At 42.0% G+C, this 22,389-nt stretch overlaps 1 protein-coding gene across 5 annotated transcripts in view; it reads left to right on the top strand.

Annotated features, from left to right (window-relative positions):
• Positions 1-635: 635 nt before the first annotated feature.
• The window catches only part of RALGAPB (Ral GTPase activating protein non-catalytic subunit beta), a 93,998-nt gene continuing 72,244 nt past the window's right edge, over positions 636-22,389 (top strand). For 4 of the 5 annotated variants that reach the window (XM_055437249.2, XM_055437248.2, XM_055437247.2 and 1 more), the window contains exons 1-2: positions 636-868; positions 17,575-17,790. In XM_055437249.2, coding sequence (XP_055293224.1) covers positions 17,605-17,790 — 186 coding nt within the window. In that variant the 5' untranslated portion in view covers positions 636-868; positions 17,575-17,604. The remainder of the gene's footprint in view (positions 869-17,574; positions 17,791-22,389) is intronic. The other variant, XM_055437250.2, reaches the window with a different exon arrangement.

The following is a 22,389-nucleotide window of genomic DNA, read 5'->3' as shown; positions in this document are numbered from 1 at the left end:
CAAACGATTGGAAGTGGTACTGTTTACGAAACGTGTGGTGCACTGTAGGTGCTCAAACTGGTATCTCTTGCTATTATTACTACAATTAATAACGTCTTATTGCCTTTATCAGACTCAGCTCCTTAATGACAGGCTCTAAAGTTGATGTCTGATTCATCTTGGTAACTCACAACTGGCGTGGAATTGTGCGCTGCTCATAGTGTTACACGGGGACGGGGGTAAAGGCCACATTTCAAAAGAAGGGTGCTGTAATGGTGGGACGTGAGAAATCCCTGGAATCTGAGTAGGAGCTAGAAACTTGCAGAGAAGACCTAACTTCGTTCGCATCAAAAACAGGCAGAGTTCCGACTGATTCGTACGGACCCAGGTGGACCGCCTCTACGCCTGTATTGCGAGGAGGTAGGAGTATCCGTCACTCTACTCCTGCTCTTCTTGATCCGGAAAAGAAGGAGGGACTATGTCCCGCGCGCGGCGATCTGGGATAGCTGCGCACGCGCAGCTTCCGGCTCCGTGTCTTGGGAATTATTTGACGCCGCCGTCTGGGTTTCCGCCCCGCCCCGCACAAGTCTCTGATTAGGCGCGCCGCGCACGCGCAGTGGCCCAGTCGGCTCGGGGAGTTATTTGACGCTGCCGCCCCTGGCAGTCGGAAGTTGCCTGAGCAGATCCCAGCCGGCCGGCCCGACTGGCCTTCGTCGTCCCCCGGCGCCGTGGGAGAGTCGCTGACGGGTGGACAGAACGACCGCCTGAGGACAGCCGGCCAGGGCAGCGAAAGCGCCGATCCTATGGCGCGGGTGGCGTGAGGCGGAAGGCCGAGTGCGGCCGGCGGCGGCGCCCACCCCAGCGATGCGGGCCCCGCCCGTCGCCTCAGGTAAACGGGCGGGCCTTCAGGTCTCGGCCAGACCTTCCCCCTCTTCTCCCCTCAGGCTGGTCCAAGGATGGCTAAGCCTTGTTTCTCGGCCCCGGAGGTTCTAAGGGCCCGGCCTTCGGAAGCGCATCTCATTTTGCGTGGGGGGACCCACGGGGTCCGGGGGAGCTTGGCCCTGGAGTCGGTGGCCTCTGTCGGGTCTGCTCTAACCCGGGCTGGCCCTTGAGAGCTGCCCTGGCCGGGAGAAGCTCTTTCCTGGCAGCCTGGGGGAGGGGGCGGGTCTGGAGCGGAGCTAGACAACTCTGGCGAAGAATCTGGTCCAGCAGCAAGGTTGGTCGAGTGGCTGCCGCCCTGTGGGAACGATGCTGCCCATTGCACTCTCTAGGAGGAAGAGTTAATAATGAAGATGAACTAACCCTTGATTAGCGCTTACTATACGCCGGGCGTTGTGCCAGGTCATTACGTTCACCCCATCCAACTTCACAACAACCCTATAAGGGAGGATGGTTATCCCCATCTTCCTGACGAGGCAACTGAGGCCCTTAATGATTAGGTGACATCTATGCCCAAGGTCACAGAGCTGGTAAATTTGACTCCAGATCCAAGTTCTTAACTATTAGGTCAGTGGCTCTCCAACTTCGTTGCACGTAAAAATGACCCGGATGCACAGGTAACAGAGCCAGGCCAATTAAATCAGCGTGTCTGGGGAGGCGAGCTGGGGGGCGGGGGGCGGGGCGACGCCAGACAGTATTTCTTAAAGATCCCCCCCATGAATTCAGTGTGCAGCAAAGCTTGGGAACTGCTAGATAATTTTGCATCTCACGAAAACGTTTTAGTGTTTTTCCAGTTTTAGTGTGTAGGAGAATCTTCTGGGACTTTTTTTTTAAACTCTGGTTCCACCCGCAGATAATCTTTTCATTAGGCTCACTGCACCTTGTGAAAGCCTACTGGGGGTGGGAAGTAACTTTCTGTGCAGGATTTCCGAGTCAACTGGACCTTTTAAAGTGAGTGCATCTCATGCGAAACTGTTACCTTGCAATTTTCGTAGATACACAGTACTCACGGATATAGAGTCTGATCTCAGGGTCTTGTTTGCATATGTTGTTCTTAGCCTAGACTGTCCTCTTTGCTTTCTCCCTGCGCCACCCAAACGCACACACTTCTGCTCTTTCTTATACACGTGCACGGAGCTTTTTCTTCCTGTCTTTGGCTGCATAACTCCCAGCGTTTTTATCCTTCAGGATGCCTCTGTGACCCTTCCCTCCCAACCCCTCACTCCCAGCAACCTTGGGTCTTTCCTGTCTGCTCCTTAGCATGCTCCTAATGAAATTTACCAATAATCTTTCTGTGCCATATTTCTCTTTCTTCTGCTAAGATTGTGAGCAATTTGAACCATCTTTTCTCATCTCTGTATTCCTCCCAGTGCCTTGACATACAGACTCAACAAAGGTTTTACTGAATGAAATGTTTGAGTCCCTTTTATGCCACATATTGCATGTGGCAAACAGATCCTTCTCTATTTCCATTTTTGCAAAAGGTGTTTGGTAGTTCTTAGTCTACAGAGTTTTGTTCTTTTTTGCTTGAAAATACTCTAGTTAGGTTAATTAATTTCCCCAAGTTGAATAAACATGTTGCATTCTTAGCACTCGAGTTGCACTAAGTTGCATACTTAGCACTTAGTGACACACTCAAAAGGACTATGTGCAGTCAACATTGGTTGATTTTTAATATCTAGTCTTATCACAGGCAGATACAATCAGTTCTGCAGTGGAAACCTTTTTATTGCTCTCAGACCTTTGTCTGTGTTCCCTGCTGAACACTATGCTGTCCAAAGTAGTGTTTAGTGATCATCCACTCAGTGTAATTGGGCTTCCTTGGTGGCTCAGAGGGTAAAGAGCCTGCCTGCAAAGTAGGAGACCTGGGTTCGATCCCTGGGTCAAGAAAATCCCTTGGAGAAGGGAATGGCTACCCACTCCAATATTCTTGCCTGGGAAATCCCATGGATAGAGGAATCTGGCAGGCTACATCCCATGGGTTCACAAAGAGTTGGGCACCACTGAGCAACTTAATACTTTAAAATGTTACTACCTTGTTGGCACTTGGTAAATACAAATAGATGGAAGTGCTGTTGGTGGTTCATCCTATTACTGGGAGGGAGAATTTAAGAAATACTTAACAAAGATTAAAACGTTGATGCCAGAAGAATTGATAAAAGTTGCTGCTGCTGCTGCTAAGTCACTTCAGTCGTGTCCGACTCTGTGTGACCCCATAGACGGAAGCCCACCAGGCTCCCCCGTCCCTGGGATTCTCCAGGCAAGAACACTGGAGTGGGTTGCCATTTCCTTCTCCAATGTGTGAAAGTGAAAAGTGAAAGTGAAGTCGCTCAGTCGTGTCCGACCCTTAGCGACCCCATGGACTGCAGCCTACCAGGCTCCTCCATCCATGGGATTTTCTAGGCAAGAGTACTGGAGTGGCTTGCCATTGCCTTCTCCGTGATAAAAGTTAGTATCTATTTATTACAGAATGCCTGAACTGCTATTGTCCAACACATTTACAAATTATAAAGGAAGGCAGGCTGGTAATTAAGATTATATTTGTTATTGGCTAGTCTTAAAACCATGTCAGTTGTGTGTGAAGGTCATTATGAAGAGGTTTTTTGACAATAAAGTTTTATTACAGTTAAATATGGTGAAGTATATGGACTGAATAAAAAGAACATTTCATGTAATGGCACTCTTTACATTATACAGATTATTATAGAAAGATTTTCTTGGTTTAGTTTTGTATTGTTTTCTCAAATTTTAGGCTAAGGCTAATGTAGAAACAGATGGAATAATTTATGTTAAATTCAGATACTCAAGAAACTTACCCTTGTTTCTCTGATCAGATATGGCAGAGTATCCCATTCTGGCCTCAGCACATGGAAGAAACTTAATCTTTAAGCCTCAGGTTTAAGTCTCTAGTTGATCCCCAAGAAAAGGTGAAAAACTACACAGACTCAGTTAAAGACCAAAAGTGACTGTAATCATGAGAGCCTGAGGACTAGAAATGATTCTTTTGAATATGAGGTACCCATCGGTGTTAGTAGATGTGTTGCCTGACATCTGTAAAGACCTTTCAGATAGGTCTGTTTCAGATAGAACACATTATTTTATTTGGTGCAAGCTGATTAAGAGTTTTAGAATTAAGGTACATGGAGTTTAAGTCTAAGTTTTTATAGATGAAGAAAGTAGGAAACTTGCTCAGGACTACATGGTTGGCTGTAGCACATCTAAGACTAGAATACAGGTCTTCTTGCTCTGGACACAGTATCCGCTTCTACCCTCACACCTCTCATATAAGAGGATGTCTTGTTTCCTCTGTGTGTGTGTGTGTGTGTGTGTGTGTTTTGGGGATGGGGGAAGTGGACAGAGTAGTGTGCTATGTTTGAGATACTAAGTTAGATGAATAGTGAGTGCTTTTCCTCATATGACATGTACTTTACTGTATAAACTGGGGATGATACGATAAATAAGACACAGCTCCTTTCCTTCAGGAATCTATAGTCTAATAAGGGTTGTAATAAAAGTGTAGTATCTAAGGCAGCTTTGCCAAATAGAAATTTCTGGAACTGTTCTATATCTGCACTGTCCAATATGTAGCCATTAGCCACATGTGATATGGAGGACTTGAAATGTAACTAGTAAACTGAACTGAATTTGTAATTTAATTCAAATTTAAGTAACTTGTAGTTATGGTTACTGTGTTAGAGCAAGTGTGAGACATAAAAGATGAGCATGAGCACTGTGGTGGTGGTGGGGATAGGCAGAGTATTCTTTTGGGGGGGAAGTAGGCTAGCAAAAACCACCTGTTTTCACTTTTCGGAAGGAATGCAGGCAGAACTTGTCTCTCTTTCTTGTAATTCAGGCATTTTATAGGATCTCTAACAGTTAGAATCTGGTGCACAGGTGAATACATTCCTTTTTGGCCAAGGTTGATTGATATTTGCCATGGGGGTCAATAGGACTGCAACAGAAATATGAAATGTGTTCTTTTTGTCTTTGTTAGTTATAAAAGTTCTATGCGTGACCTTGAATACATGTATGTGCCTTAAAATCCAGCATTTATTTACTCAGTTTATTTATTCAGTGTTTTGGCACCCTATACCCTATTTTTCCTTAGAGAAACAAAGCATGCCTGATAGTGTCTATCTTGAATTTGTACTACTCAGAGTATGTTGACTTACGTTGCTTTGTTTGATCCTTCTCCCGAGTCACTGTAGCTAGGTACTGCAGGTATTCTCCCTGTTTTACAGGTGAGGAAACTATGACAAAGAAATGCCAAGTGACCTGTCCAAGGTCATATGGTGAGGTGTGGAGTCTGAACAAAAGAAGGAGCATTGGACTTCACGACAAGAGGTGGAATTTCTTGTCCCAGCTCACCTGTTGTCTGATGTGACCATGAGCAAATCGTAGTGGCTAGTGACATCTGTCTTCCTTAACTTCCTAGGCTTGTTATGGGACTAAAGTGAAGTAATGTGAGAACTTTTTGAAAATGGTCAATTGTATCCAGCTGCATTGTTATCCAGCAGGATCTGCAGTAGTTTTTTTGTTGTAGGATGTTCCCTTCATAAATCATCACCTCAGTTGTCACGTTGAATGCTGCTGTATCATGGATTTATTCATCGTGGGTTTCTCTTCTTCACTGTGAAACCTTTTCTTGGGCAGCCGTTGTGTTGTGTTCATATTTGCCTCCCTACACGTTAGGACAATATCTTGACACATAGCAGGTGTTTAATAAATGTTTGTTCAATTAAATAACTGATGTATGAATTTATTTTACAAAGTTAAAAAAATTGTTTTCTGTAATTAGATTTGAAGCTCCTTAGGAACAAGAATAATGTTTATTCATTATGATATTCCCTGTGCTTGGTGTATAGAAGGCATGTAATAAATATTGGCTGAGTCAATTGATGTAATTAATGCCAGACTGTGGTCTTAGTGTGTCTGCCACCGTATTGATCATTTTGGTAATTTGTCAATTAGACCAGACCTTCATGTTACTCTGTGGTAGTACTTACAAGCCATAAGCTGTTACCTAACGCACAATGACCTGACATTAGAAACATCCAGAGATTACCTAGAAAGTGGATATGTGTAGAGTTGGGAAGGGTATTAAATGATCTTCAGGGGAGCACTGTCATTTTTGCCTTCCTCCTATCTGGTAAAAAATCCACCTGCAATGCAGGAGACCCTGGTTCGATTTCTGGATTGGGAAGATCCACTGGAAAAGGGACAGGCTACCCACTCCAGTATTCTTGGGCTTCTGTTGGTCTTCAGCTGGTAAAGAATCTGCCTGCAATGGGGGAGACCTGGGTTCGATCCCTGGGTTGGAAAGATCCCCTGGAGAAGGGAACAGCTACCCACTCCAGTATTGTGGCCTGGAGAATTCCGTGGACTATATAGTCCATGGGGTCACAAAGAGTCGGACACGACTGAGCGACTTTCCCTTTCAATTCAATATCACATTTACTTCTGGAGTGTTGAAAGTGGAGACTTTGCTGTTAGCAGCTCAAATTGATAGCCAACAGCCCTTATAGCTGGGAAGGAGACTCATAAGATCCTTAACACAGCAGTCAAAGCTCTCAACCATCTGACTTCAGTTATGGCTTCCTATTTCACCACGGTGCCCAACCCTCCTGGCCGTGTTCCCATCCTCCCTGCCCTTCCCTCCCTCAGTGTATCAGACACACGGGAGTCTGCTTTTCTGCTGTCCCCTCACAGCCTGTGTTGGGCACGTCCATCAAGTTTCCCTAGTAGGAATTCATTTCCTGTTGTGTCATTCCTGTGATAAAGGTAAGCTTTTTCTCATCTCTGCCCCCAGTGTTGACTACATTAATTTCAGATCTCCAGTCCTAGTATTCATAGTCTTTCATAATTATTAATTATCGTGATAATTATAATAATGAACTTACTCCATAAGTTCAAGATAAGTCACTGCTTATCTTGAAACCCTACTGCCTTCTGTATGTAGCTTGCTTTTCTGCTACTCTAGGTTTTTAGTTTCTGATGCTGTTTTTTGCTACCTGAAGCAAGTGTCCTTCCTCTTATATACTAGCTGCCCCTTGTATTCTCTTACCCACTCCATTTTCTTATCTCTGTTAAAATTTATAATCTTCCTTCAGTACCCAATTCATATGCCCCCATACACTATAGTCTTCCCTGATTGTATCCTTTTGTTTTCCAGCTCAGCCTTTCTTTCATCCAAAAGTCTTTTGTCCTCTAAACTTAGATAATATCTTGCCTATAGCTTTTCTTTTTTTTTTTTTTTAAAAAAAAAGTGTTCAGAACTTGAATTTTTTAACTTACGTTAGTTATTTATTTTTTAACCTCAATTAGACTATAAACTTATTGAAATAGTAACCAAGTCCTAGTAATCTGTTTCCTTCCTGACCTACTGCATTGTACATAATAGGTGGTTAATAACTGTCTATTGAATAAATCAACTTGCTGCCAGTGTCTGAATATTTGTGTGTATGGTATAGTCTACCCATATATACTTAGCAATTCTTTGACATGTTTTTCAGTCACCAAGTCATATCTGACTCTGCCACCCCATGGACTGCAGCATACCAGGCCTCCCTGTCCCTCACCATCTCATGGAGTTTGCCCATGTTCATGTCCATTGAATCGGTGATGCCATCCAACCATCTCATCCTCTGTCGCCTTCTTCTGCCTTTAGTCTTTCCCAGCATCAGGGTCTTTTCCAGTGAGTCAGCTCTTTGCATTGGAGTTTCAGCTTCAGCATCAGTCCTTGCAATGGGTATTCAGAATTGATTTCCTTTCGGATTGACTTGTTTGATTGCCTTGTTGTCCAATGGACTTTCAAGAGTATTCTCCAACACCACTGTTCGAAAGCATCAGTTCTTCTGTGCTCTACCTTTATGACATGAAGAGCTATTAATTAGGGGCTTCCCAGCTTTGGCACTAGTGGTAAAGAACCCACCTGCCAATGCAGGAGATGCAAGAGACCATGGGTTTGATCTCCATCCCCTGGAGGAGGGCATGGCAACTCACTCCAGTTTTCTTGCCTGGGAAATCCCATGGGCAGAGGAGCCTGGTGGACTACAGTCCATAGGGTCACAAAGAATTAGATATGACTGAAGTGCACCCTTTCATGCTATTAATAAGAACTTACTACATCAAACTGTACAACAGTTCTGCTACTCAGCTAAAACTACTCATATTTTTTCTGTGATCCTTCTAATTTTCAGTCATGAATATTTTTCTAGTTGTAATCATGATATATACATCCCCCCATACATGCTCCAAACATCTTACACGACTTGATTCTCTAGTCACCACAACTCTAAAGTGGGCCGTTATCCTACCATTATTCGCATTTTACAGATGAGGGTGCTCAGATGCAGAGGTAGAGTAACTTTTGTAAGGTTTTTTAGCTTGCAGGTGGTGGAGCTGGGTTTGAATATAAGAAGCTTAGTTCCAGAGTCCTGGCTTTTAACCAGTCTCCTATTTGTTTTCATGCTTCTCATCTCTATGTTTAATGGCTACATTATAGTATATAGAGTTAATATGCCCTAATTATTAAGGTATTCCATTATTGATGGACAGTTACATTATGCTCACTTCCCCATCTTAGGTGCAGTGCAACAGTGAATGTCTAGTGCATTTCTCTATTGAATTGTTTCAAAGCACCTGATAATGCTATGTCTCCTACTATGTATTGGCAAAACATTCATACTATTCTTGGGTGAATGGTTAGAAAATTGGCATCAGCCTGAGGTGCCTTACAAATGTGTCCATTTAGTGACAGGATAGAACTAGAAATGGTTCCATGCTTAGTGGACTAGGCAGTCCAGGGTTTTTGACTCCTGAGAGGTTGATCCTGATACGAACATCCCTGTCCAGGAGGACCTAGACTGTGCAGCACTTCTGGTTCCTAAACTGTTGATGTTCTCTGAGATCTCTGCGTTTGGTGTTTGGACAGCCTGAGCTGTCCAGCAGGAGGAGGTTCTTATTTGTGTGTTTGAGAGTAGGCTGACCACTGACAAAACTGAGCCCAGCAGGACTTACCCTGCCAAATCTGCCACGTTACACTCGACCCTCATCTTTTTTCCTCCCCTAACGGCAGCAAACATGAAACAAAATGATGTTATAGGACCTCCACAGATAGATTATAACCCCAGACCCTAGGGCAGAGATGGGTTAGGGTAACTTCCAGGGTGGCAATGGCTCATTCATAATGTTCGCCTCCCTACCTTCCACAAGAATCATGCTGATTCGGTTATCAAAACTAGCATATGCTTTTATCTTTGATGAGAGTCATAAATTGACCCATGGGTTCTTTTTAGCTTGCATCCTGTTTTGTTTTTTAAACTTGAGTCAGCCGAAAACATTAAAAAGTAGACTTTACAGAGAAGTTCAAATTTTCTCTGTGTCTCTTGAAAAATTGGGTCTGCATTCTTTAAGTTGGTTAAGGCTGAGTAGTGACTGTACCGTTAAAGAAAGCTTTAATTCTCTAGTTTGCCACAATGCCCACCCTACCTGCTTCATAGCTTACTGTGTTTAGTTTCCTAGACTGGAGGTTTTCATCCTTCCCACACCTAATATTTGGTAATGACTGCTTCACTCTGTTGAAATTAACACAGAATATATAACCTAACAACACAGAAATTAAAAAAATCTGTGTAACTAACAATAACAAAACCATGAATTACTATCCTTCTGATAAAATTGGTATTTTGGTAAAAATGCTCAGGTCCAGCTATACTAGAGGACATATAAAGTGGTCAAATGCTTGTGTCTGCTTATAAACTGAGAAGTAAGACAGTAATATGGCACTTCATGTTTGATATTTTGAAATAAGGGCTAAGTATATACGAAGTTCTTGTGATTGTGTTCCTGAAAGCAGTGTGTGGTGTTAGCAACTCAGAGACCACAATTGCTATGGCCTTTGGTGATGTGATTGTTCTGAAATGGTTAACAGTTCTTGGTATAGTAACGTTCTGAACATGAAAAACTTGAATTTTTCCTCAGTTTGCAGGGTTAATTGCGTTACTGGAAAATTTGATGTATATTGAAACACCACAAAATATTTTATATATATGAGTAAAAGTTAGATTTTTAGGCTTAGACAGTTGAAAACACAATGATTTTCTGGCAGACATTAGAAAGTCAGGTAAAATGTAGCATTATTATAGCGTAATTATTCATTGTGCAGGACTGTCTTCTGTATTATAAGAAGATCTGCCCATAAATAACCTGGATCTGCCCGTAAATAACCGGTAGCATGCCCTGATCATAACGTTAACTAGAGGTGCACTTAATGTTTCCCAGATACTCTCCTGCGGGCAGAGGGCGGGGTGGGGGCAGTCCTTTTTTTAATTGAAAATCTTTCCCTTAAACTCTTGAAATGTGTCACATTGGCCTTACCTCCTAAATCAGAGTGTGGTTTTATCACACATTTTGCTAGTTTAATAAGTACAAAAGGATACCTTTACTTGTTTTACTTTTTGATTTTCTTGTTTGTTTCCAATGTTTATTTTCTCTTCATTGTTTTATTTAACTTGCTTGTGCAGTTGGCCCTTTCTGTTGGTGGTCCTGAATCTGCAGCTTCAGCCAACCATGAATTGAAAATATTTAGGAAAAAAATTTTCAGAAAGTTCCAGAAAGAAAAACTTGAATTTACTGTGTGCAGGCAGCTTGTTATATGGCATTTATCTTGGATTTACAACTAAATGGCAACCCACTCCAGTGTTCTTGCCTGGAGAATCCCAAGGACGGGGGAGCCTGGTAGGCTGCCATCTATGGGGTCGCACAGAGTCGAACACGACTGAAGTGACTTAGCAGCAGCAGCATATAGCATTTTCACTGTATGAGGTATTTATTATAAATAATCTGGAGATAATTTAAAGTATATGGGAGGATGTGCATCAGTTCAGTTCAGTTCAGTCGCTCAGTCGTGTCCGACTCTCCGCGACCCCATGAATCACAGCACGCCAGGCCTCCCTGTCCATCACCAACTCCCGGAGTTCACTCAAACTCATGTCCACAGAGTCGGTGATGCCATCCAGCCATCTCATTCTTTGTCGTCCCCTTCTCCTCCCGCCCCCAACCTTTCCCAGCATCAGAGTCTTTTCCAGTGAGTCAACTCGTCCCATGAGGTGGCCAGAGTATTGCAGTTTCAGCTTTAGCATCAGTCCCTCCAATGAACATCCAGGATTGATCTCCTCTAGAATGGACTGGTTGGATCTCCTTGCAGTATAAGGGACTCTCAAGAGTCTTCTCCAACACCACAGTTCAAAAGCATCGATTCTTCGGCGGTCAGCCTTCTTCACAGTCCAACTCTCACATCCATACATGACCACGGGAAAAACCATTGCCTTGACTAGACGGACCTTGGTTGGCAAAGTAATGTCTCTGCTTTTTAATATACTATCAAGGTTGGTCATAACTTTCCTTCCAAGGAGCAAGCGTCTTTTAATTTCATGGCTGCAATCAGCATCTGCAGTGATTTTGGAGCCCAAAAAAACAAAGTCTGACACTGTTTCCACTGTTTTTCCATCTATTTCCCATGAAGTGATGGGACCAGATGCCATGATCTTAGTTTTCTGAATGTTGAGCTTCAAGCCAACCTTTTCACTCTCCTCTTTCACTTTCATCAAGAGGCTTTTGAGTTCCTCTTCACTTTCTGCCATAAGGGTGGTGTCATCTGCATATCTGAGGTTACTGATATTTCTCCCAGCAATCTTGATTCCAGCTTGTGCTTCTTCCAGCCCAGCGTTCCTCATGATGTACTCTGCATATAAGTTAAATAAGCAAGGTGACAATATACAACCTTGACGTACTCCTTTTCCTATTTGGAACCAGTCTGTTGTTCCATGTCCAGTTCTAACAGTTGCTTCCTGACCTGCATACAGGTTTCTCAAGAGGCAGGTCAGGTGGTCTGGGATTCCCATCTCTTTCAGAATGTTCCACAGTTTATTGTGATCGACACAGTCAAAGGCTTTGGCATAGTCAATAAAGCAGAAATAGATGTTTTTCTGAAACTCTCTTGCTTTCTCCATGATCCAGCGGATGTTGGCAATTTGATCTCTGGTGCCTCTGCCTTTTCTAAAACCTGCTTGAACATCTGGGAGTTCACGGTTTATATACTGCTGAAGCCTGGCTCGGAGAATTTTGAGCATGACTTTACTAGCGTGTGAGATGAGTGCAATTGTGCGGTAGTTTGAGCATTCTTTGGCATTGCCTTTCTTTGGGATTGGAATGAAGACTGACCTCTTCCAGTCCTGTGGCCACTGCTGAGTTTTCCAAATCTGCTGGCATATTGAGTGCAGCATGTAATTACTTTATGTAAGGGACCTGGTCGTTCGTGATTTTAATATTGTCGGAGGGTCCTCAAACCAGTACCCCATGGATACCAAGGGACAGTTGTAATTACAGTGTATATCTTTGTGTTAATATTTTTGTCTTTTATGCATTTTATTGAAATTTAGCATCTGTATTTTTCTACTGATATTACATGAATTTAAATATTTTAATTCAACCTTTTCATTGTATCTTTTCTATTCCTGTCTACCTTACATGTTTCTTGAAATATGATAAGCATTTTTAAGCATTTATTTCATTTTCTTCCATTTAAACATTAATAGATTTGAAGAATTAAAAATCTCTTACATTTAAAAACTTTAAACAAATTTTTAAGAAAAATTTAAGAACTATTTGTCCTGTTTTTATTGGTCTTCCAGAGTGTTTTTTCAAGAAAGATACTCCTGTCTATACTTCAGAATTGAGAAGGGTGGTAGCGGTTTCTTAAAAGCAAATTCCCAGGCCCTAACCCAGACCTACAGAACTGAGCTTTTTAGGGATGGAGTTTTTGAAACTGCATTTTAAACTAGAGGGGCTATTCTTATGTGTACAGTGGAGTTTGAGAGCTAGCTTGTCTTTTTTTTTTCCCTTAAAACACTTTTCCCCCTACAGTAATGTATTGCCTGGAGTGGACACTAAATATTACTTAAATATTCCTTAAATATTTGAAAATCTTCCAACTACTTTTTTTTTTTTAACTAATAAATACTTTAAAGCGAATAGACATTTTCAATTTTTTGTTTGTATACGGCATGTAAAATTTTGGGCTTCCTTCAGTGGCGTAAAGGGAACAGCTTCTAACATCTTCCTTTTCCCCATTGGTAAACCTTGGCGTTCTAAAACATTCAGTACTCACTGTGTGCCAAGGACTTCTCAAAGATTCAGGAAGTGAGGCTTCCCCTCAAAAAAGGTTGACACACTTGTGGTAAAAGATATCTTTACAAAGCTAACGAATAACCTAACGTGACACTTAAAATGCATAGCCTGTAGTAGGCACTCAGAGATGGGGTAGAGGGGTGATTGGAGGATTCAAAAAAAAGTTTTCTCAAAGAGGATACTTGAGCTGTGCCTTGAAGGGTAGAGACTTCATAAAGTAGATTGAGGTGGGGAACAGCATGAGTTGTAATAATAGGGTGTGAAAAAACTTGTTGAGTTTGAGCAATCATCAGTAGTTCTTGGGACCATTGCTTAGAGGATGGGATGGGAAAGTGCAGTAGAAGATAAAACTGGGAAGGTGGCTAAGCAGTTTCAATGAGAATTTCAGCAAGGTTTTTTCCTTTATTTGGATAAAATCATCTTAAATTTTATATAAAAGAGTAAATGTCTGATAATAGCTAAGAAAATTTTGAGGAAAAAATAGTCATGGTAAAGGGAGCTTCCTTTCTAGATACTAAAACATTGTATAAAGCCACTGAGTTAAATCATTATAACATGAGCCTTCAGTTCAGTTCAGTCGCTCAGTTGTGTCCGACTCTTTGCGACCCCGTGAATCACAGCACGCCAGGCCTCCCCGTCCATCACCAACTCCTGGAGTTCACCCAAACTCATGTCCATCGAGTCGGTGATGCCACCCAACCATCTCATTCTCTGTTATCCCCGTCTCCTCCTGCCCTCAATCCCTCTCAGCATCAGAGTCTTTTCCAGTGAGTCAGCTCGTCTCATGAGGTGGCCAAAGTATTGGAGTTTCAGCTTTAGCATCAGTCCTTCCAGTGAACACCCAGGATTGATCTCCTTTAGAATGGACTGATTGGATCTCCTTGCAGTCCAAGGGACTCTCAAGAGTCTTCTCCAGCACCACAGTTCAAAAGCATCAATTCTTCGGCGATCAGCCTTCTTCATAATTCAACTGTCACATCCATACATGACCACGGGAAAAACCATAGCCTTGACTAGACAGACCTTTGTTGGCAAAGTAATGTCTCTGCTTTTTAATATGCTATCTAGGTTGGTCATAACTTTCAGTTCTGTTCAGTCACTCAGTCGTGTCCGACTCTCCGCGACCCCATGAATCACAGCACACCAGGCCTCCCTGTCCATCACCAACTCCCGGAGTTCACTCAAACTCATGTCCACAGAGTCGGTGATGCCATCCAGCCATCTCATTCTCTGTCGTCCCCTTCTCCTTCCGCCCCCAACCTTCCCATCATCAGAGTCTTTTCCAGTGAGTCAACTCGTCGCATGAAGTGGCCAAAGTATTGCAGTTTCAGCTTTAGCATCAGGAATAGACAAATGGTTGAACAGAACAGGTTTGTAAATTTCTACATGAGAATTTAATATATGACAAATTGGTATTTCAGGTCAGTGGGAAAGGGTGTGATTTTTAAAAAATATATATTTATTTGACTGCATCAGGTCTTAGTTGCATCACTCAGGGTCTTTTGTTGCGGTGCATGGACTCCCTGGTTGTGGTGTGAGGGCTCAGTAGCTGCAACACACGAGCTCTAGTGGTGTGCTAAGACTGCAGAGCATGCGAGCTTAGTAGTTGTAGTGTAGGTGCGTAGTTGTTCCACTCCATGTGGGATCTTAGTTCTCTGACCAGGGATCAAACCCATGTCCTTGCATTTCAAGGCAGATTCTTAACCACTGGACCACTAGGGAAGTCCCAAGGATGTGTTTTTAATAGATGATGTTGACACAACTGACTATACATCTTAAAGGAAATAAAAATGGGTCTTTGCTGTAACACTTATAGAAGTAAATTCCAGATGGCAAAAACTTAAATGTGAGGACTAAATTATCTTTCTTGGAAATCTAGTAGGCTACGTATACATTTTAGGGTTATGTTTTTAAACTTTTGGACCTAGACCCATAATAAATATGTATTTTATATTGTGACCCAGAACATACACATATATTAAAAATGAAACAAGATTTCACAGAACTTTGCTTACCTTTACTGTGTATGATGCCTTTATTGTATATTCTATTCCATATAATTAAAAAGTATTATCTATTACATTTATTTTATGACCCACGTTTTGGAAAGTACTGATATGGAGGATAGGAGGGAGAAGTCATCTAAGGCAGACTCAAAACTAGAAGGTGTAAAATAAAAATACATTTGGCTAGAATAGTGAAATTTCATTTCATACCTCCAAATTGGCAAATAAATAAATACATAAGTAAATCTGATTCTTGGCAAAAGATTGGGAGTGAGAAGATGGAAAGGCTCTCATCCATTCCTAATATGAATGGGAGTTATTACAGCTTTTGGGGAAGTGATCTGGCAAGACCTGTTAATGTTAAAAATACATATACTCTTTGATCCAGTAGTTTTCCTTGTAGAAATTTAAAGGTCACTGATTAAGGATATATATGCAAGCCTATTTTTTGCATTATTATTTCCTAGTAAACATATTAGGAGTATTATATTTATTACCAAAAAAATGGAAATTAAATATATTAGTTTTTTTCTCCTGAAAAAAAAACATTATTAGGAGATTGGTTGAATAACTTATGCCATATCATGGAATAGTACATAGCCATGAAAAAGAATCTTATTAGAAAGAAGTGTATTTGTGAGGTACTGGTGAAGGGGAAAAAGTATATAGTTCCTAGCTTTGAGTGTATATAAATTATTTTAATATGATCGAGCAAAATACAAGAGGAAGTGTTAGGCTGTTTAAATGGATTATCTATTCTGTGAAGTGAATTACTTGGATAGGGAATGAAGGCAAACCAATGAAAAGGGTGAAAAATCACACTAAAACAAAAAACCCTGTAGTATAATGTTCCTGTGCATTTAAGTAAGAGATTATAGTGTGTGTGTATATTATACTGTGTACTATATGTATATGTATATATATGCTTATTTAAAAAGGTGAGAAAAAAATCTGTGGGTATAAGTTGTCCTCTGATGGGAATGGCACCCTATCAGAGTTTCCCCGCATCCTATCAGTTTCCCCTTTTTTCCCCTTCCAGTTTTGAGAGAGTTATTTTAGGGCAGCTGGGGGGTGGAGGGGCACCAGGATACCCTTATTGGGAGTTCCTTATAAATCCTAAGGAGACTGAGGCAGCTTTAACAGAGTCTCACATCCACCCATCCTTCATATTGTAGGTGCCTTGTGTGATGCTGATTCATCCCTTCTGCCTTTGTGTTTTCAGGGACTCTTGTCCAGAGGAGGGCCATATCCTCTTGAAAAACACTGGTACTTGTTGAGCTGGAATGAGGTTTTCTAAGATAAAATGAAACAAAGCTACCCATTTGAAGAAAAACTAGCTTAAGGGATGGAACTTTTTAAAGTTTAAATGGACCCTTAAACTCTGCTGGTTGGGCCAATAGATTTCAAAGCAATTAGAAAATGAAAGTTTACAGAAATGAATTGGAAAGGACCAATTATCCTTGATTTGCTTCATGAATATGGCATTTGTGATTATAATATTTACATTGTAATCATATAAATAACGTTTTCTGTGGCTAGAATTTTTTATTTGTATAGTAGACTTAGATATCGTTTCATAGAGAATATACAGCATTGGGAAAAACAGTCTATGTCGTGGAGAATCTATAGGCTAGAGAGGGGCAGTACGTACTCCAGTTAAGAGTATGGTCCATGGAGCGCAACAGATGGGACTCAAAACCCAGTTCTATCATGTTATAGTTCTGAAACCTCAGGGAAGCAGCCCTCCCTATGCCTGTTTTTTCATCTGTGAAATAGGGATAGCATGACTTAATTTTCACAAAGTTGTGATACTTTCATGAGTGGTAGGTAATATATGCTCAATAAGTGGCAGGTCTTAATAGGTTTTCTGAAGGATACTGAGTTCCAGGTGTTCCATTACCAGAAGAGGGTATGCCACTGCTGTAGAAAAGGAAATGTTCTTGAAGAATTTTATGTCTGATTTAAGGGCAGTGGTGGGAAATTGCAGGGGTCTGTTTCTGGCATGTAATAGGTACTTGGAAACTGTTGACTGAAAAATCTGGGGCTTGGAGTAAACCCTTTCCTTTGTCTCCCTTTTCTACTTGGAGCATACCCTTCTTCCATCTTTTTCCATCCTGGAACATGGAATGAGGAGGGTTCCCTCATGCCGTGAGTGCCCCAGATCTGATTATTTTATCCGCTTGCATGGCGGCCATCTGCCCCAACTCTCCTCTGGGCTTCTGAAGGCTCTTTTGGGGAGGTTCTCAGACAGCTGCTTCCCAGGGTCTGCCTTTCCTACCTGATCTCACCAAGAGGCTATTGAGAACATTCTCAAAACATTTAGGTGTTTTGTTTTTTATTCCCTCTCAGTCATCTCGAGGCAGCTGTTTTATTGTGCTGTGTAGGGTAAATATGTATTTTACTTATTTTTATTAGCTTCCAGCAGTATAATCTGACGTGGACTTCTCTTTTGTCTTTTCAGGTGCTATTTGGATAGTGCTTTAGCGGCACGATGTACTCTGAGTGGAGGTCGCTGCATTTGGTGATTCAGAATGATCAGGGCCACACCAGTGTGCTGCACAGCTATCCAGAGAGCGTTGGGCGAGAGGTGGCAAATGCGGTGGTTCATCCTCTCGGGCAGGCCTTAGGTACCCCTTCAGTGGCTGGGAGTGAGAGTTTGTTAAAAACTGACAAAGAAGTAAGTGTTTCTTCATTTCATTCTACTATGTGAAAATATGTTTGTTACTGCATAATTTATTTAACATTTTATGGGCTTCCTTGGTGGCTCAGACAGTGAAGAATGTGTCTGCAATGCAGGAGACCCAAATTCAATCTCTGGGTCGGGAAGATCCCCTGCAGGAGGGAATGGCAACCCACTCTAGTATTCTTGCCTGGAGAATCCCATGGACAGAGGAGCCTGGCAGGCTACAGTCCATGAAGTCACAAAGAGTCGGACACAGCTGAGCAACTAACACACACTTTTTAAATGGATTTCTGCTCAATGGAGTGTGACTTCACAGTTTAACCTTTATATGGGTAGGGGGTTAGAGCTCAGAGTTTGTGGGAGTTCAAGGAATAGATTGTACCATTGTGCTGCTGTTGGGACTTCCTGCTAGCTGGACCCAGTTCTCCTCCACCTGAGCTGTGTGCTGAGCAGACGTGGATGTCAGGACGTCAGGCCCCTTTCCCCAAGTTCTAGGCTCAGTCTTCAGATTTCTATTCAGAGGTTGTGTTTGGAAGGTGTTCGTTTTTACCTGTAAAAGGCCTCTGACCAAAGGCCTGTCTTGTGTGGTTTTCAGGCTACCCGTGTGCATTGAGCCTGAGGCTCTCCCGCTGTCTCCATCCTGACTTATAAGTTTGAAAGTACTGCAGAGCAGTTCAGTCTGTATGGCTGTGAGCCCAAGTGGTTGGAATGGGGTTCATGTTTGCTGTCCCTAAAGATGAGGAGTTTTTGGAGTGGCCTAGCCTGGAGTTGGTCCTCTGTTCTTGGGTTCAGGGGGCTGGGCGTTAAAGTTAAGTTGCTTTAAGTTGGACTTAACCTGCCCATCCCTTTTCACTTATGTTCTGATTTCTCCTGAAGGGAAGATTAGACTTAATCCAGGTATAAAACCACTCTAGATAGACTGATGATTATAGCTCAGGAGGCAGTTTATTTACCCTCTGTAGGCCATGGATTACCTAAGGGGAAGCCCTTCATACTGAAGAGCATTTTCTTCTCAGAGTGCCTGGCAGAGACCTACCCTGAGGACTAGCACTTGCCCTGGTGCGCACTCTTCTTGGTGTATCTGTAATTCCTTGCTGCCTTCTCCTGGGAAGAGATGGCATGTGATTAGGTGGTGGTGTTCAGTGCAGCTCTTTCTACCCTCAAAAGAATATGAGAGAATAATAGTTCTTAAATCCAGTGTCCTCTCAAATTATGTAAGTGAACTATTGTGTGAAGATATCACCAAAGGTATATCTTCTCCTTGGTCTTTCCTCTGATAATTAGGAACTTGGCAGCCTCTTTTAAAATTCTTTCTCTGTTCAGCTTAATCCTGCTCTGCACCCCTCCCCACCTCGTTTGTCATAGCCTCACTGTGTTGTTATTAGTTAGTTTAGTTGCTCAGTCGTGTCGTACTCTTTGCGACCCCATGAATCACAGCACGCCAGGCCTCCCTGTCCATCACCAACTCCCAGAGTTCACCCAAACTCATGTCCATCGAGTCGGTGATGCCATCCAGCCATCTCATTCTCTGTTGTCCCCATCTCCTCCTGCCCCCAATCCCTCCCAGCATCAGAGTCTTTTCCAGTGAGTCAACTCGTCGCATGAGGTGGCCAAAGTATTGGAGTTTCAGCTTTAGCATCAGTCCTTCCAATGAACACCCAGGATTGATCTCCTTTAGAATGGACTGATTGGATCTCCTTGCAGTCCAAGGGACTCTCAAGAGTCTTCTCCAGCACCACAGTTCAAAAGCATCAATTCTTCGGTGATCAGCTTTCTTCACAGTCCAACTCTCACATCCATACATGACCATGGGAAAAACCATAGCCTTGACTAGACCTTGGTTGGCAAAGTAATGTCTCTGCTTTTCAATATGCTGTCTATCTAGGTTGGTCATAACTTTCCTACCAAGCAGTAAGCGTCTTTTAATTTCCAGGCTGCAGTCAGCATCTGCAGTGATTTTGGAGCCCAAAAAATAAAGTCTGACACTGTTTCCTGTTTCCCCATCTATTTCCCATGAAGTGATGGGACCAGATGCCATGATCTTCATTTTCTGAATGTTGAGCTTCAAGCCAACCTTTTCACTCTCCTTTCACTTTCATCAAGAGGCTTTTTAGTTCCTCTTCACTTTCTGCCATAAGGGTGGTGTCATCTGCATATCTGAGGTTATTGTTATTTCTCCCGGCAATCTTGATTCCAGCTTGTGCTTCTTCCAGCCCAGCGTTCCTCATGATGTACTCTGCATATAAGTTAAATAAGCAGGGTGACAATATACAGCCTTGACGTACTCCTTTTTCTATTTGGAACCAGTCTGTTGTTTCATGTCCAGTTCTAACTGTTACTTCCTGACCTGCATACAGGTTTCTCAAGAGGCGGATCAGGTGATCTGTCTTCCTGTCTCTTTCAGAATTTTCCACAGTTTATTGTGATCCACAGTCAAAGGCTTTGGCATAGTCAATGAAGCAGAAATAGATGTTTTTCTGGAATTCTCTTGCTTTCTCCATGATCCAGCGGATGTTGGCAATTTGATCTCTGGTGCCTCTGCCTTTTCTAAAACCTGCTTGAACATCTGGAAGTTCACGGTTCACATATTGCTGAAGCCTAGCTTGGAGAATTTTGAGCATGACTTTACTAGCGTGTGAGATGAGTGCAATTGTGTGGTAGTTTGAGCATTCTTTGGCATTGCCTTTCTTTGGGATTGGAATGAAGACTGACCTTTTCCAGTCTTGTGGCCACTACTGTGTTGTTATAGTTGCTTTTAATATTAATTGCTGTGACATGTTATTTTCTATTATACTGTTGTTACATATTTTCTACCTGTGACCTTTGTAGTTTTGTTCTGAGCTTAAAAATTTCAGTACATGTATTTATCTTGTTGCTGCTGCTGCTGCTGCTGCTACTGAGTCACTTCAGTCGTGTCCGACTCTGTGCGACCCTATAGACGGAAGCCCACCAGGCTCCCCCGTCCCTGGGATTCTCCAGGCAAGAACACTGGAGTGGGTCGCCATTTCCTTCTCCAATGTGTGAAAGTGAAAAGTGAAAGTGAAGTCGCTCAGTCATGTCTGACCCTTAGCGACCCCACGGACTGCAGCCTACCAGGCTCCTCCATCCATGGGATTTTCCAGGCAAGAGTACTGGAGTGGCTTGCCATTGCCTTCTCCGATTTATCTCGTTACATTCAGCTTTAGTTTTAAACTGCTGAAATCTTTGTGAATCCTGAATTTCTGTTTTACAAGTTAGTTATTTTTTTAGTTTAGTGATGTCTACACATGGTCAGCGTGTAATCTGATTTTCTCTAAGTGAAAATCTTGGCAGAGCCTTTGGCATGCCATTGGGCATCTTCTTCCAAAATGATCTTGGTACAGTAATCCACTGCTAGTCTCCCACGTTATTTTGACCAGTTACAAATCCAGCCATTCTACGTTCTTCTAGACTATATGTTGTCTCCATCTTGTCCACAAGGACCAAATTTGTTAAAGCCCAGATCCCCCGTTTGCCAGAGAAGGCTGTTAATGACATGGTGAGAATAGCTTTAGGTGTCTAGGCCAGGGATCTAGTTTTCAGCTCCAGCATTTTGAAGCAGATGCTCTGGGCCAAATAGCTTAATTTGCTAAACTTCAGTTTTCTTATGTCTAAAATGAGGATAGTTTACCCTCTCACATGGGTTATTCTGATGGTTAGATGATATTTATGAAAGTGCCTTGGAAACTAATTTTAAATCAGTACCAGAAAAAAAATAAATCAGTACCAGGTTTATACCAGCTGCCTTCATAGTAACCCTCTTGATAAAAGAACGAAGCTTGTCTGGCGTGACTTGTTCTTTTTGAGCAGGCTAGTTCCCACTGACCCTTCTTCCCTTTTATAAGTACTCACTGATCATCTGCTTAGTAATTTGTCCCAGAGTTTTGTCTGGAATTCACTTAAACTTTCCAGTCTACATTATCTGAAATATAGTTGTATCTTTTGCAAGTTGGACCATTTTCCCCTTCTCATTGTACCTTATTCATTCGTGATTGCTGGCAGTGCTTCAGCAGTCTCTTAGACAATTTCTCTCAGCCCCTATGATTCAGACAGGTCAGGAGGCTAGAAGTCATTTAGTGTAGCTAAGTGCCTTTTTAAGATGTTACCCAACTTCAGTCCCTTCTGACTTGTGTTTGATCTTGCCCTTCCATTTAAAATATTATTTTCTTTGCCAAATGAAAATAGTCACACAGTGAGAGTTGGACAGTTCATCTTCCTTCCTGTTGTTTGTTAAAGTTGCATAATCTGAAAATGGAATATGATTAAATTTATGTAAATGATTTCCTAAATGACATACCCACATGCAAATTAAGCGGAAGAAAATATCTAAAATTTTCTATTTCTGTGCATCTAATCTCTGTGGAAAGCCAAGATGACCTGTACTTTTTATTTTACAGAACAAACAGTAATAATGTCTAAGGGGTGAAAGCCAAGGTAGGCTTGATAATTAGAAATAAGCACATAATTTATTTTCTTAAATCTTTTGCTTAGAGAGTGTTGTCTGAGTATGTCTTATACATGGGAGGTACATTTTCTAAAATTAATCTGATCTATCTTGAGATGAATATACTTCAA

Source organism: Moschus berezovskii, chromosome 15 (assembly GCF_049115385.1).
Source record: "Moschus berezovskii isolate FMDL1 chromosome 15, NW_MosBer_1.0, whole genome shotgun sequence".
NCBI lineage: Eukaryota > Metazoa > Chordata > Mammalia > Artiodactyla > Moschidae > Moschus > Moschus berezovskii.
The sequence above is the reverse complement of the archived record's forward strand: the minus strand, read 5'-3'. Positions and strand labels throughout refer to the sequence as shown.